At 44.1% G+C, this 16,753-nt stretch overlaps 1 protein-coding gene across 1 annotated transcript; it reads left to right on the top strand.

Annotated features, from left to right (window-relative positions):
• Window positions 1-389: 389 nt before the first annotated feature.
• ice1 (KIAA0947-like (H. sapiens)) lies at window positions 390-14,931 on the top strand. The gene is made up of 22 exons (XM_066683652.1): window positions 390-574; window positions 1,517-1,575; window positions 1,899-1,934; window positions 2,531-2,548; window positions 3,084-3,195; window positions 3,321-3,397; window positions 3,483-3,520; window positions 3,600-3,682; window positions 3,796-3,872; window positions 3,973-4,010; window positions 4,125-4,207; window positions 6,188-6,224; window positions 6,314-6,364; window positions 6,458-6,532; window positions 6,637-7,091; window positions 8,614-10,941; window positions 12,391-12,559; window positions 12,780-12,940; window positions 13,036-13,226; window positions 13,322-13,422; window positions 13,542-13,640; window positions 14,512-14,931. Exons 1-22 carry the CDS (start codon window positions 482-484, stop codon window positions 14,691-14,693), a joined length of 4,563 nt encoding a protein of 1,520 aa, XP_066539749.1. The 5' UTR covers window positions 390-481; the 3' UTR covers window positions 14,694-14,931.
• Window positions 14,932-16,753: the final 1,822 nt, after the last annotated feature.

Raw genomic sequence — 16,753 nt, 5'->3', positions numbered from 1 at the left:
TTCTGCTCAGGCAAAATAAGCGGGCAGCTATGTGTGTGTGAGTGTGTGTGTTGAATCAGGTTCTACCCTCTCTGGTTTTACTCACGTCGAAGGCACCCGGGTCTGTTTACACACTCGCGTTGTGGGGACGTGTTTTGGGAACCACAAAGTAAATTAGCTTTTATTGTGAACTCATGTGCTGTTTAAGGTTAGTGTGTTACAAATTAATCGTTAGATTTAGTAATGGTTAGGGCTGAGCTAGGTTTAGGTTTTTGTTTACTTATGTTTAAGACTAAGGTAAACAGAAGTCCCCACAGTGCATTAAAACAAACATGTGTTTGTGTGTGTTATGGGTCCTGTGTCCATGTGGTGTGTGGTGTGTGTGTGGGGTCCTGTCCGTGTCATGCTTGTTGTTTTGGTGAGAGTGTGTGTGTGTGTGTGTTCAGTGTTGATATGTATTAAATAAAGTGTGAAGTGTGTGTGGGGGGTGTTTTTGGTGATCATGATGCCGGGAGAGAAGCAGCCTGAAACGGGAGGAGGACTCGCCACTGAAGCCCCTTCTGGAACTTGTGAAAACTGCATTATTTTAACTCGGGTGACGTCTCTCTACCGCTGTCTTTGTTTTTTACACTTAATATTGGGTTTTAATCATGATAATAAGATAATAATAGCGTAGCCGGAGTCTAATAATACATTTGGTTATTTTACAGTACTGTGTTTGGTTTCGTATCTTCAGGTTTCTAAATTGTATTTGGTTTCTTATCATCTTCTGAGGCGAATTGTCCGATCCACCTTAAATGGTGGAGGAGGCGGGGCCAGTCACAAGCAGTTCTATGGCCAGAACGTAACTTTAACGTTCGCTGATGCTCCATTTAAGGTGGAACGGGAAATTCACTTCAAAAGCTGATCATAAGTTCAAGTTTATCGCTTTTATATTACACCAGTCAGCCAAAACATTAAAACTAGCTCGTCGTTTCTACACTCTGTGTCAGTTTGATCAGCTTCACTGCTCATAGACGTGCGAGTAATCCTACAGTTACAGAATATAGTCAGTCTGTTGCTCTGCATTTTGTGTTGTGCTGGTGTAGAGTGGATCAGACACAGCAGCACTGCTGGAGTTTTTAAACCCTTCAGTGTCACTACTGGACTCACCGACCAAAAACGGGCGGCCGACACACACTGTGCAGCGACAGATGAGCTACTGTCTCTGACTCTACATCTACAAGGTGGACCAACGAGGGAGGAGTGTCTCACAGAGTGGACAGAGAGTGGACACAGGGTTTAAAAACTCCAGCAGCACTGCTGTGTCTGATCCACTCTACACCAGCACAACATAAAAGCCAAAAAGCAGACTGAAGGATCAGTGGACACTGCTTTTGTGTGCGTTCATACTGAAAATCAAGGTTAAGCAAGCTTTTACGCTTATGCTCTGTGGGAAGTTTCAGTCCTCCCTGAGGTTGCTTTAAAGGACACCTGCGTTACTGAATCACACTAACTTTATCCTGTCTTTCTGTCATCGTGTCCTAATATGTTTCAGAGCCTAGATGAATATGTGGCTGCCTTACTGTCACTGAAACAGAAGATCATTGACACAGAGTAAGTGATGCTTTGTGATTGAATCTGCTGCTGATTTGGTTAATAATGAAGTTGGTCATAATAAAGCATATTAAGGTTGTTGTGTTATTGTAAGCACTGTATGGCCAGCAGTTCGTGGGCTCCCGAATGCTATCAGTTCCTCACAGATAAGTTCCGGCATCCAGCAAAAAGCAGTGATTTTTAACTCCAGTCCTAAAGATCTCCTTGTCACCACGTTATCTTTGTTTTAACACATTCACAAAGCAACATGAAGCTGTCTCCAGAGCCGGAGTTGTTTAGTCAGAGGAGTAACCTGTTGCCTTTTTTATTTCTTTTAATTTCAGCCAGCTCCTGAGTGAGTACAAGGAGAAGTGTGATGATATCCTTTTAAACCTGTCATGTGTTGTTTTTCAAATTGCCAAATCCTTTCGGTAAAGTCTCAAATTCATGACAAAGGAATCAATACAAATGATTCTAAATGATCTTTTCCGTTTACTTTCACTGAAATGAAATTTTTTATCCTTTCTTTAAATTTACATATGTATATATATATGTGCTCAGGTAGTGTCGCAGTCACACAGCTCCAGGGACCTGGAGGTTGTGGGTTCGATTCCCGCTCTGGGTGACTGTCTGTGAGGAGTGTGGTGTGTTCTCCCTGTGTCTGCGTGGGTTTCCTCCAGGTGACTGTCTGTGAGGACTGTGGTGTGTTCTCCCTGTGTCTGCGTGGGTTTCCTCCGAGTGAGTTACAGATAATGAATGAATGAATATATGTGCTATCATCTGCTGTTGTCGTTTATTCTGATGTGATTGTTGAATTATCCAGAGGCTAACTTCCTCCCATGTCGCCATGTTTATATTCTTTGAGGAATGAGTGCTTTTCCATTAAATGATGATGATGGACTTATAAAGATGTAAATCTTGGATTAAAAACTGTGTTTCTCTGGATATTGTCAGTTTTCCTTGACTAGTTTTTACAGCTACAAAACTCCCAAAGGTAAGACTTAAATATGTCATCATTTTGAATCACTTTTATTTGTGTTGAAATGTGTATGAAATCAGTACTGTTTCATTTCTCTCATGTCACAGTGACGATTTATTAATATGACTTATTATTAAATATTTAAGAAGTAAATTCTTGTCGGTAGGACATTTTTATTTATAGATATTGATTAATGAATTAAATTCTAATATAATTCTTACTCTCTACATGATCTATAAACGTCATGGAGTGCAGTGTAGTGCCCTACTGAGTGTTGTAGGATACAGCAACCTCCCATTGGTTAGTGTTTATACTGCTGTGTAAAGGTAGCAAAGAGAGAGAGACACACACACACACACACATATACATTAAAGTAATGCAGTGAACCAAGAGCAGGCAATTAATAGAAATTGCTCTGGCTTTCTGCTCAAACCACTGTAAAAATCTATAATGAACTTAATTACCCACTAAAATGACTGGGGGTTAAATGGCCTGTAAATTAATTGTCAGCTTCATCGTTCATCATCTGTGTTCACGTTTTTCTCCTCAGAGAGTGCAGCAAGCTTCACAAACAGCTGGAAGAGGTGTTGCTGAAACTTGGCCCTTTGGAAAAGCAGATAGAGGACTATGAGGCTACGAAAGCCACCCTAGAAGAAACGAAGGTGAATCTCAGCAGTCATCTTCAATGCACAATGTGACTTGATCCCTGTATAAAACACCGTACACTGGTGCATGCACTGAGCTTGTGTTGTTGTGTGTTTATTAATCCACTCTGGTTTCCTCTCAGACTGCTCTGAAGTCCTGTCAGCAGAAATCTGAGGAGGTGGACGGTTTGAGGGAGGAACATTTCCGGACGCTGGCTTTGTGAGACCCCTCCTATGTCCTTGCTTTAGATGATCAGTGTTCGTGTCTTTTCCTCTTTGCTTACCTTGTCTTATTGTGTTCTCAGGAACAAGAAGCTGGAAAATGACCTCAATAAAGCACAAGGTAGGTGAAAGCTACACCTATCAGCCATCACTTTAAAATCACTGCCACGTTTATAATGACGTTTCTGCTCCTCCCACAGATACGGCACAATCTCACAGCCTCGAATACGCGAAGCTGAAAACTGAGATGGAAACCCTAGAAGGAGATCTACAGAAAACTCAGGTTAGATCTTTTCATGAATACGGTTTTTTATTTATTTTAAATGTATTAATTTTTTTGTAACTAGTTGAGGTTATGATGTTTTAACCCCGACTCTGTTCATTTTGGCTGAAAAGGATTCTCTCAAGGTGTGTCAGGAAGCGGCGGAGGAGTTGGAGGACCTGAGAATGCAGAATGCCAGGACGTTGGTTCTGTGAGTAATGGCAAAACTAAAGGCACAGCTCCTGCATTATGTTGCCAGTAAATGTCGAGTTTTGAAGTGTTTCTTCTAAATTGTCTCATTACTTTTGCAGAAAAAGTGGTCTTGAAAATCAGCTGCTGGCACTTGAAGGTCTGTCATAGTCCAATACACCACAGTTTACACAGATACAGCAGAAATGTTGTAGCTTGAGCGTGGCCAGAGCACTGTCTAATCATCTGTGATTTTGTTTTTCCTTATTATCAGAAACAAAAATCAGGCAGAATCACGAAATCACAGCTCTGAAGTGGGAAAACAGTAAGCTTCAAGAAAACCTTCAGATAAATCAGGTACATATTCTTCATTCATTCATTATCTGTAAGCGATTATCCAGTTCAGGGTTGCAGTGGGTCCAGAGCCTACCTGGAATCATTGGGCACAACACACCACACTCCTCACAGATAATCACCCGGTGGAAACACACGCGGACACAGGGAGAACACACCACACTCCTCACAGACAGTCACCCGGGGGAAACCCACGCAGACATAGGGAGAACACACCAAACTCCTCACAGACAGTCACCCGGAGGAAACCCACACGGACACAGGGAGAACACACCACACTCCTCACAGACAGTCACCCGGAGGAAACCCACGCAGACACAGGGAGAACACACCACACTCCTCAGTCACCCGGAGGAAACCCACGCAGACACAGGGAGAACACACCACACTCCTCAGTCACCCGGAGGAAACCCACGCAGACACAGGGAGAACACACCACACTCCTCAGTCACCCGGAGGAAACCCACGGAGACACAGGGAGAACACACCACACTCCTCAGTCACCCGGAGGAAACCCACGCAGACACAGGGAGAACACACCACACTCCTCAGTCACCCGGAGGAAACCCACGCAGACACAGGGAGAACACACCACACTCCTCAGTCACCCGGAGGAAACCCACGCAGACACAGGGAGAACACACCACACTCCTCAGTCACCCGGAGGAAACCCACGCAGACACAGGGAGAACACACCACACTCCTCACAGACAGTCACCCGGAGGAAACCCACACGGACACAGGGAGAACACACCACACTCCTCACAGACAGTCACCCGGAGGAAACCCACGCGGACACAGGGAGAACACACCACACTCCTCACAGACAGTCACCCGGAGGAAACCCACGCAGACACAGGGAGAACACACCACACTCCTCAGTCACCCGGAGGAAACCCACGCAGACACAGGGAGAACACACCACACTCCTCAGTCACCCGGAGGAAACCCACGCAGACACAGGGAGAACACACCACACTCCTCAGTCACCCGGAGGAAACCCACGCAGACACAGGGAGAACACACCACACTCCTCAGTCACCCGGAGGAAACCCACGCAGACACAGGGAGAACACACCACACTCCTCACAGACAGTCACCCGGAGGAAACCCACACGGACACAGGGAGAACACACCACACTCCTCACAGACAGTCACCCGGAGGAAACCCACGCGGACACAGGGAGAACACACCACACTCCTCACAGACAGTCACCCGGAGCGGGAATCAAACCCACAACCTCCAGGCCCCTGGAGCTGTGTGACTGTGACACTACCTGCCGCGCCACCGTGCCGCCCTGGTGCATATACTTGTCAGTATTTATTTATTTATTTTTATTTAAAAATTTTTTTACTCTATATTTTCACCCAGCGGGAGTTGTAAGTACTCTTAAGGCTGACTAATGTTTCGGTATCGAATCATTGTGAAGTAGATGCTGTAGCATGCACAAGTGCCCTTTGTCATTGTGGGTGTTTATACTTGTACATTTTTGTCTTCATCACTCTGCAATTACACCATTAAAACAATAGGGTGGAATCACAAATATCGTCCTCCACCCTGTGTAGTACACAATGTAGGTCATAAAATAGCCGCTTACGCATTCAAAAATTGCATCTTACATCAGATAAAAACATTTATAGTTAAAGCTTCAGTTCTTCCAACATTTTCACATAATCCACGATGTCTTATCCCATTTTTGAAGAAATCTATCACCTTGGATTTGTGGCAATCTGTGTAGTGTAGTAAAAAGGAATTAACATTTCCAGATTTCCTTCCTTAATCTCTCCTCAACTGGACCTATCACCGCTGTTGTGGTCTGTGTCATCTTGAAGCTTAGATTCATTTCTGGAGGGGTGTGTCAGGCTGTGGCATAGTGTACACAGCTATGTGTAGATTTGACGCCAGCAGAATAAATAGCTCTCTATATAGACCTCTAATATGTGCCTTTTACTGATCCTTAATTCTTGGTTTTAACCTCACAGGTAAAGCTTGAGAAACTGGAAAAAATTGTTAATAAAGGTAAGGTCAAATTTTAATAACAGCTGTTGTGTGAAAATTCTGCGTTTACTTTAATAATTATTGGTTTCTAATAATTGTTTCTGTAACAGAGAAGCGATGTTCATCAACACAAACCAAATTGGAGCCAAAAATTGACAAAGGTATTTCTTGCTTTAAAATATATATATGTATAAATTTTATAAAACTATACACCTCGTGATCAGCTGAATTTATTCCCTTTCTTTCTTGTTCAGCTAAAGTAAGGTTGCTCCTTGAAGAGCTCTGGCATTGTGTAGAGCCACAAACCACAGAAATGTTGGGCTTAAAGGGTGAGTGGCTATTTTTATGAATGAGTAATTTCCTCTTTATTACTTAAAACTGCTAAAACCAAACCAAAAGTAACTCATTCTAATGACTTGTTTTCCGAAAGCAGAAACTACAGACAATCAGCACTTCTCTTCACTCTCAAATAACGTTCTTCAAAGACAACCTCAACCATTGCCGGTCAGTCCCTGTAGAAAGCAGACTCCACACACGGCTACCTCCAGTCCTGCGAAGGAAACCAAGTCTCAAAAATCACGCACTTCCAGTTCCAAAAAGAAAATCTCTCCTGAGAAGGGCAAGGCTGCATCTTTATTGCAAGAGGAGAAGAGTCCAAGTAAAGGACGACCGAACAAAGAAATGGGCAGGAAGGAGAAACTGAGCCTGGAATCAGAGGAGCTCGAACAAAGAAGTGCAGAGATTGACAGAGCCATTGATCACAGTGTTAATTATGATGCCTCGTCAGAGGGAGACTCCTGGAGTAGCAGCACAGATATGTGGGAATTTCTGGATTGGTTCAAGCCTTTACCTGCAGTTTTATCTCCAATGTCTCGTTCTGACGAGTCGGTAAGAAGAGTGCATTAGTTCTGTAGATAATCGCTATTATTAAATTACACATCTATTCATTATTTTAAGAACAGTTTAATAGAAACATTCTCAATCAGAAACAACATATTTGACATTTTTGTGTCAAAATTATACATGGGGTTTTATGTGGGGAGGGTTTATTTATTTATTTATTTGGGCAAAGTATTTGTGTCCAATTTTTTACTTTTATTTATTAAACAATTTTTATGGATGGGGAAAAAAAGCCCAAAAAAAGAGTCCAGAACTGCGAAGCTGCAGAAGATTTTGAAATAAAGTCTGTCATTTTCTGCATTTTACAGATTTTTGCAAGTGTTAAAACCAAGCCGACCAATCAGGGCGCAGTTGTCATATTTGCAGACCAAACAAATTAGCAGGAAGAGGCTGAACATCTCATTTTGTTTATTGCCGAACACACAAGCATAAAGATTACTACTGATTACTATAATGTAGCAGTTAAAGAATATATAACCTTCTTTGAGAATGTTTATAAGCTGTGACCAACAAACACTGCTGACCTCCTGGTGGTGTTCTGCAGGTTGGGGGTGAATTCAGGGTGTCGTTAAGTTCATTCATTATCTGTAACCCTTACCCAGTTCAGGGTCGCGGTGGGTCCAGAGCCTACCTGGAATCATTGGGCGCAAGGCAGGAATACACCCTGGAGGGGGCGCCAGTCCTTCACAGGGCAACACAGACACACACACACACACTCACACCTACGGACACTTTTTTGAGTCGCCAATCCACCTACCAACGTGTTTTTGGACTGTGGGAGGAAACCAGAGCACCCGGAGGAAACCCACATGGACACGGGGAGAACACACCTCACTCCTCACAGACAGTCACCCGGCGCGGGAATCGAACCCACAACCTCCAGGTCCCTGGAGCTGTGTGACTGCGACACTACCTGCTGCGCCACCGTGCTGCCTTGTGTCGTTAAGTTGCAATGCTTAAATAAAAATGCCAAATTAATCACTATTCTGGTGTTCTCCCCGTGTCTGTGTGGGTTTCCTCCAGGTGCTCTGGTTTCCTCCCACAGTCCAAAAACACGTTGGTAGGTGGATTGGCGACTCAAAAAAGTGTCCGTAGGTGTGAGTGAATGTGTGTGTGTGTGTGTGTGTTGCCCTGTGAAGGACTGGCGCCCCCTCCAGGGTGTGTTCCCGCCTGGCGCCCAATGATTCCAGGTAGGCTCTGGACCCACCGCGACCCTGAACTGGATAAGGGTTACAGATAATGAAAGAACGAATGAATAATCACTACTCTGTGAATTTCCTCTTCCAGCCTATTCCCGCAGCTTCAGAACGTTGAGAAAAAAATGTGTCCACTACATTAAAAATTGCCTTTTTGCGTAAAAAAAAATATTTTTTATCTATTAATTATTTTTTTTCTTCATGCAAACAAATCACACTCGGTGTGACTAGGTCCTAAGTTGAAATATGTTTAAGTATTTGCCTTGCCTTTCTTGGTTTCACAAGTTTAACTAACTCATGTTCTTTTGTTTCAGGATGAAATAGATGTGCCCTCAAAATCAGCTTTAATGGAAAACTCCATGTCAAATGATAAAGACTGTAAACAGCTAACAAAGTCCACAGAGCCAAACCCTCAAAAAGACGCTATCATAACTCAATCTGTCAGTTTCTCACCTGCCGCTTTCCTTAAATCAAGCCAAGACATGAACTTAATTACTATTGATGACAGCGTCTCATCAGTGAACCAAGACATGGAAGTGGAAGAAATGGGAAAAGAGAAGGAAACTGTTGAGGACTTGCCCTGTACAGCTGCAAAAACAGATTTACCAAATGGACTTGAAAGGGAATGTGCCACCGTCAAAGCAGATGGATACAGAATCGCAGCAGAATCACAACTGAACGCTGTGGAAAACCATTCAGAAGCTCACTCCCAGTCTGTTGTTGGTGATTTACATAATGCACTTTCTTCTGACGTAATCAGTATTAGTTCAGATTCTGGACAGCCGCTTGTTAATGTTGATCACACATGCCTAGATACTAATGAGAACTCTGAGTGTCATTCTGGGGTTAAAGAGTCTTCAGACATCCCACCCAGTCAAGAAAGACACAGTGAGACCAAATCAGAAAGGACTGTAGAAAATGATCAGAGCAATTTGTCTCCAGTGGCCACCACTGAAGAAAGCGATTCGAACTTGACGAGAAATCAGAACAATTCTGATGAGCAAAAACATGAACCCTCCAGTAGCAGGATCAATGGTGCTTCTTCTGCAATGTCCTCAAAGCATGAGGAATTATCAGATGAGGAAGAGTTCTTTGACCTGAAGAGAAAAGTAAGAGGGGTTTTCTCAAAACCTGGCCGTAATAGTCCTGCTAAGAACTGGTACGGTGTTAACGCATGCATGCTGCATTCAGACGGACAGCAGAAATCTGAAGATCAGGTTCAGCAAAATAAAGAGGAAAACCATCAAGGATTCTCAGAAGCTTTACCTAATCCTGAGAATGAGAAAGATGAGGGCAGTTCAGAGGACAAATCTATTACAGAGCATACAGGCAAGTCTGAAATTCCCAAACAGGATGCAGTCACTGATGGTCATCAAGAGACAATGCTCACCCAGAAGCCGAAAGATGAACCTGTGAATGTTGTGCCAAACTCCCTGCAACTAAATGATGCACATGATCAAGGGGATTGTTCCAAATCCAGGGAGTCTGAAGATCTTATTCCCACTGTTGAAAAAATAGACCATGTTCATCCTACTTCTCCAAAAGAGCACAGCACCGATACAGAAGAATCGAAATGTAATAACCCTGGAAATGTAAGTTCAGTCGCACAAAATTCAGTAGAGCTTTCAGCTGTGGGTAAAGGAGAGAATCTCTTGCCTCTTACAGCTTTTGCCTCCAGAGATGCCCTTGTATTAACCCCAACTTCAGAGTCGATTGGGCAAGTTCGTATAGAGATGGGTCCACCACTACCTCCAGTTGTTATGCCATTGACTGCAACTCCAACGAAAACTGAAAAGCATAATACACCAACTAGGCCCAGTGTGCATTTGCCTTCTTGGTTACCATCAGAGGGACCACTTTCTCCTAAAGAGCAACTACACATGTCTTCATTTGGGTCAGGTCTTCAAGATGAGCAGAGTAGATCACCTTGCCTGACGACTCCTTCGCCGTCTAGAGGAGTTCCCTCCTCCCCTTTGCAGTTTGGATCTGCCACTCCGAAACACGCTGTTCCTGTTCCTGGAAGACTGCCCACGTCGGCTCTCAACTCCTCGTCTCCAACTACCTCGCAGGAGAACTCTATGCAGATGCTGGACACCATGTACCCAGAGCTCTCTGCCCAAGCACGTACTCTGAACATCTTGAAAGGGAACCTCGGCAGAGCAGGCAGCGAGAGAGGAGCCTCACCACCGTCTGTTAATCAGATCTCAGGCAACAAAACCATCAACTCCTCATCCACAGCCTTCACCAAGACAGAGCAGAAAGCAAAAAGGACAGGGGTTAACATGCTTCTGCCAAAAAGTGCCAAGAAGCTCCGGCTTGATGTGTGTTCACCTGTACCTGTTAACGCGACCCCTCCCATGACAGTAGACAATGACCAGCCAACAGATGTCATCGAATCAACCACTTCTCATCCAGAGAGGAGTCTGCCAAGCTGTGGTCATGAACAGGGAACGAAAAGCAAACCTGAGACCAAAGCAAACGATAAAGAAGGCCAAATCTCTGATGCAATAAAAAAACTTCAGACGTCATGTTTTGATGTGTTGCCTGTAATCAGGAGTCATGTGTTCCTTGGACGAATATCTGAAGTTCCCGTTTTAAGAGATGAAGAAAAATCTGTCATTTCTGAATTCTCTTCCAACCAGGTAAGGCATTTCTTCTGGATCCAGTGTCACCCGCCTGATTCAAAAAGTTCTCAGTATGGGTTTGAAGTAAAACACACTTTAGCATTTCAGTTTCCTGAAAAATAAATTTTACACTTGAAAAATGGTAATTTATCGCTGTCATCAGAAAGTCTTTCTTCAGATTTAAGAGCACTTAGGTCACTTAGGGCTAAGCCCAGGCTGTGGGGTGGAGGACTAATGTCCTGGAATCCACAGTCACACACAGCATCTGGCTCAAGCAATTGCTTTCTGTTTTCTTTATATCCCTTCAGAAAGTGTCATTTCCTAGAACCATTATAAAAGGTGAAGGGTGTCACCTTGGCACAGCAGGTATTGTCCAGGGACCTGGAGGTTGTGCGTTCAAGTGACTGTCTGTGAGGAGTGTGGTGCGTTCTCCCTGTGTCTGCGTGGGTTTCCTCCGGGTGACTGTCTATGAGGAGTGTGGTGTGTTCTCTCTGTGTCTGCGTGGGTTTCCTCCGGGTGATTGTCTGTGAGGAGTGTGGTGTGTTCTCCGTGTCTGCGTGGGTTTCCTCCGGGTGACTATCTGTGAGGAGTGTGGTGCGTTCTTTCTGTGTCTGTGTGGGTTTCCTCCGGGTGACTGTCTGTGAGGAGTGTGGTGTGTTCTCCCTGTGTCTGCGTGGGTTTCCTCCGGGTGACTGTCTGTGAGGAGTGTGGTGTGTTCTCTCTGTGTCTGCGTGGGTTTCTTCCGGGTGACTGTCTGTGAGGAGTGTGGTGCGTTCTCCCTGTGTCTGCGTGGGTTTCCTCCGGGTGACTGTCTGTGAGGAGTGTGGTGTGTGCACTGATATAATAACATTTTGCACTTTCTCAGTGTTTATATAAGACAAATTACAGTTTTGTTGCTTTTATTTTATAAGACTGACTCCACCCACAAGCTCCACACTAAACACATGAGGTGCAGCACCGGCCTGCATTCACAGCTTAACCTCAAACTCCACTTACGAGCACAAACACAAGCTCATGAGCCTCTGAACTCTTCATTTGCTTACTACAGACATACCTGCATGAATTAAGTGTAGGTAAATTATATGCCAGTAGACCCTGGTAGGCAGGGCTTGGGTTCATGCTCTGAAGCTGATTCATCAACTGCACTTGAATCTCTGCGTGTATGAAAGTTTCATGAATCATGCACCTTATTTTATAGAAGATTTATTTTCATTTACAAGGAAGATTTACAAATTACAAGGAAGAAAATATAATTGTGGCATTAAATTATATTGGATATATTGACCCAGATAGATTTGTGTGTGTGTGTATTTGGTAAATGTATTATATTATAGACCTAAGAATTGTAAGAAACAGTAACACGGTCACTACGGCAGTGAGAGGTTTCTTTGGTTTTTCTATATCGAATGTACCTTTACTGATTTACACGTACTTACGCTTGTCATTTTTCTTCCCTCTCTTGACCAGTGCTCAGCAGAAGAATTCATGTCAGCTATTTTAACCATAATGAAAGAACAGAGAGACGTTTTGAAACAGGAATTCCTCCAGTCCTTTTGCAGAGTCTACACAGGCCTATGTCGACAAAGAGGAGACGCCCAGAAGGCCCATGCCTTTGCATACAGTATTCTAAAAGAGAGTAAGTTGGTGTATGTATTTCCTGTCTAGAGTGGGAATCTTCATCTCTGGCAGTATTTAGGAGTACACGTTTGCATTCATGATGCCATCTACATCTATCTTCAAATCGTACAGCCCCATATTAAAATATTACCTCCACCAACGCATCCTGTGTTGCGTGCTTTTATTGACTTTCTTGTCACATGCTTACAGTAACGTTGTATTGAATTCCCCACAAACAGATTACCCTGAAGCCCCAAAACTGATTTTATTTATGGTGACCACATGGCCAAGCATCCTGTCCTACGAGAACGCTCTGTGCAGAGCCATTCATACAGTGAGCAAGCTGAAAGCAGAGGGAGAGATTTTAGACTTCCTCAGCAAGTATCTGCACTGGGACAAGGTAAGCAGCTCTCTGACCAACTCCCAGCATCCCTTTCTCTGGAGTTTAAAAAGTGCTATTAGACTCAGTACTTTGCTTGACTTGTGTTCTGCCAGAGGCCTCCAGATGACATCCATAAAATGGTCAGCAGCACATTGAAAACACTCCTACAGGACGTCAACCTGACATTTCAGAAGCATGCACGCTATGGCGATGACCTGTGCCCCACTGCCTGGGAGTACATCTTTACATTGGATCTTCTGTGTGCACATCTGGGATGGAAGTGGACTCATGACCATATTATTGGGTACTTCACGCAGGAGTTTACCTGTGCGGTTCATGCTTGTGCTTTTCTCAGCCTGAGGTATTTATCATATGTGTATTTTCACTCTAATTTATTAGGAAGGAGCTCTGGCCAGTCATGAACACATGGGTCTCCCAACCAAGGACTCAGCAAACACCCGTCCAAGATGTTTGTGTGGCAGCAGTTCTGAGACTCATTGGTACGTGTCTGGAAAATTTGCTGTATATTAACTTTAACGTTCTTTCTGGTTTAGTAATTTATTTCGATTTTATTTAGATGTGTTTGTTTTACCTTGTTCTTCGTGCTCTTTATTTACAGGGAGACTTGGACAGCTGGGTATTAAGGAGAAACTATGCAAGTCTGTTCAACATGTCTCCAAAGCAATGAACCTCTTTGCTAAACATGGAATAGGTGAAGGTATGTGCAGAGTTCTTTCTGTGCAGGTGTTTGTGTGACTTCAAGTCAGAAATATAACGCAAGAGCATATTTTTTCAAATATTAGATGTACAAATGAGTTTTGTAATTAAAGATTTAAATATTCTCTTCCAATGAATGCAGTGACCAGTAAATTGCTCTCACTTGCCTTTTTCAACTACTCAATGTTTAGGTTATTTTTTTAGCAAATAAAATGTCCGTCGTTTTTCATTCTACACGTCAGTTACCATCCATCCATTCATTGTCTGTAACCCTTATCCAGTTCAGGGTCATGGTGGGTCCAGAGCCTACCTGGAATCATTGGGCGCAAGGCGTGAATACACCCTGGAGGGGGCGCCAGTCCTTCTCAGGGCAACACACACAATCACACCTAAGGACACTTTTGAGTCGCCAATCCACCTACCAACGTGGGAGGAAACCGGAGCACCCGGAGGAAACCCAGACAGACACGGGGAGAACACACCACACTCCTCACAGACAGTCACCCGGAGGAAACCCACGTAGACACAGGGAGAACACACCACACTCCTCACAGACAGTCACCCGGAGGAAACCCACGTAGACACAGGGAGAACACACCACACTCCTCACAGACAGTCACCCGGAGGAAACCCACGCAGACACAGAGAGAACACACCACACTCTGCACAGACAGTCACCCAGAGGAAACCAACGCAGACAGAGAGAACACACCACACAGACAGTCACCCGGAGGAAACCCACGCAGACACAGGGAGAACACACATCAGTTACCAAAAAACGGCAAAAGAGCAGGAGAATGTTTGAAAAATTAATTACAGTTATGTTACACAAAGTGATTTAAAATATTTGTACAACTGTATCCTGTGCGTAGGTGTGCCATGGGAAGTGCAGTTATCTGCCATCTACACCATTTATGACCTTGCACCCGTCGACCCCAAAGACACTCTGGAGACTTTGGCATCATGGCGCGGAGAAACCACACAGCCAGTTCCCTCAGGGGTTACCAGCTGCATCACGCAGATTGGCTGTCTGTGTCGTCAGATCGTACTGTAACCCCTCTGTAAAGCACTACATGTTTTTGTTTGTTTACATTTGCACAACAATAATTTTTTTACCGATGTGTGAAAATCCCTGGTACGTGTGTCTGTATGTCACTGGCATCCTCATCCAAATTAAGTGATCTTGTTTTTTAACATCAAAATATGTGACTTGAGGACTGTTCACTTGTAAATATTTGTACATTTTGTACTTAGATATGAAGCTATATAACATTAAAACCTCTTTCCCAACACTTTTACCGAACGATTGTTGTGTAAGGTTCTACATGTTTGAGGAGTTAATGCAGACCAAGGCACCATCGCACAACAATTGTTCAGTTTAGTTTCAGCGTCACAAACTACAACCGTGGTTATAGAACATGGTTAATTTACTTTAGAGCTATAGTCCATTTCTCTGTTCGCCCTGGTTTAAATACTGATGATTAACCCTCGTTCATGTGCGCTTATGAATATCAGATTTTATAAATATGCTTTATTGTTATTGCATTGTAGTACAGTAAAATTATGTGTCCATATTTAACCCATCCATGTCAGTGAACACACACACACACACACACACACACACTTGCTCAACTCACCTCACCTGTGAATGTTGAAGGAGGTGGTACAGATCATTCTCTCCCCCACTTTTGGTGCCAGTCAAAGGGATCAGACCAGTGGACCTTCGATCCCAAACCTGCCCCTCTAACATTTAGTTTACAGACAGTCACCCGGAGGAAACCCACGCAGACACAGGGAGAACACACCACACTCCTCACAGACAGTCACCCGGAGGAAACCCACGCAGACACAGGGAGAACACACCACACCCCTCACAGACAGTCACCCGGAGGAAACCCACGCAGACACAGGGAGAACACACCACACCCCTCACAGACAGTCACCCGGAGGAAACCCACGCAGACACAGGGAGAACACACCACACTCCTCACAGACAGTCACCCGGAGGAAACCCACGCAGACACAGGGAGAACACACCACACTCCTCACAGACAGTCACCCGGAGGAAACCCACGCAGACACAGGGAGAACACACCACACCCCTCACAGACAGTCACCCGGAGGAAACCCACGCAGACACAGGGAGAACACACCACACCCCTCACAGACAGTCACCTGGAGGAAACCCACGCAGACAAAGGGAGAACACACCACACTCCTCACAGACAGTCACCTGGAGGAAACCCACGCAGACACAGGAAGAACACACCACACTCCTCACAGACAGTCACCCGGAGGAAACCACGCAGACACAGGGAGAACACACCACACTCCTCACAGACAGGATACACAGACTTAGGATACCACTTTTCCAACAAGTCAGCTGTCGATTTTCTTTAATGCTAGAGCGGCAATGGCCATGTGTTAGCTGGTGGAAGAAGAATAATCAGAGGCTTTTCTTGGTTTGCGCTAGTACACTTAGTTCTACAGACGGGTATTCTTAATGCAAACAACAACAGTTTAATAAGGCCCCAGTTTGTTGTTTTATATTGTTTTCTTACCATTAAACCAAATCAAAACCTTATATCACCCTAAGACTGCACAGTTTTTAAGGAAGCATAGACTTACCCTGTAGTTAGCTTGTATATCATGAGCCAATTAAATTTAAAACGCTAATTACCTACTCTTTATGTTCATACACTGACCAAACTATTTATTCATCCATATACTGTAACCCATTCATCCTGAACATGAATGTCTTGCGTCCGGAAGCCTCCCCGAGTCATGGGGCTCAAGGTAGTAACATACCTTGGCACTGGCGCCAGTGTATTGCAGAGAATCCAACACACCCCCAGTCACTTACACTTAATCCAGTGGGTAATTTCGCACAGCCAATCTACCTACAAACATGTGCTTTCAACTGTGGAGCTCCTGGAGGAAACCTGCACAGACACAGAGAAAACACATCAAACTACGCAGGGACACTAACTCGAGGTAAGAATCAAAACCAAGACACTAGGTGTAGTGCTATAGCGTTAAAATGACTATGACCAGATATAAAATGTGAAATCAACAAAACCGCTTACATTTAAGTAGGTGGTGGTGGTGGGGAGG

The sequence above is a fragment of the Hoplias malabaricus genome, chromosome 10 (genome assembly GCF_029633855.1).
Source record: "Hoplias malabaricus isolate fHopMal1 chromosome 10, fHopMal1.hap1, whole genome shotgun sequence".
Classification (NCBI taxonomy): domain Eukaryota; kingdom Metazoa; phylum Chordata; class Actinopteri; order Characiformes; family Erythrinidae; genus Hoplias; species Hoplias malabaricus.
This window is presented reverse-complemented; position numbering and strand designations above follow the sequence as displayed.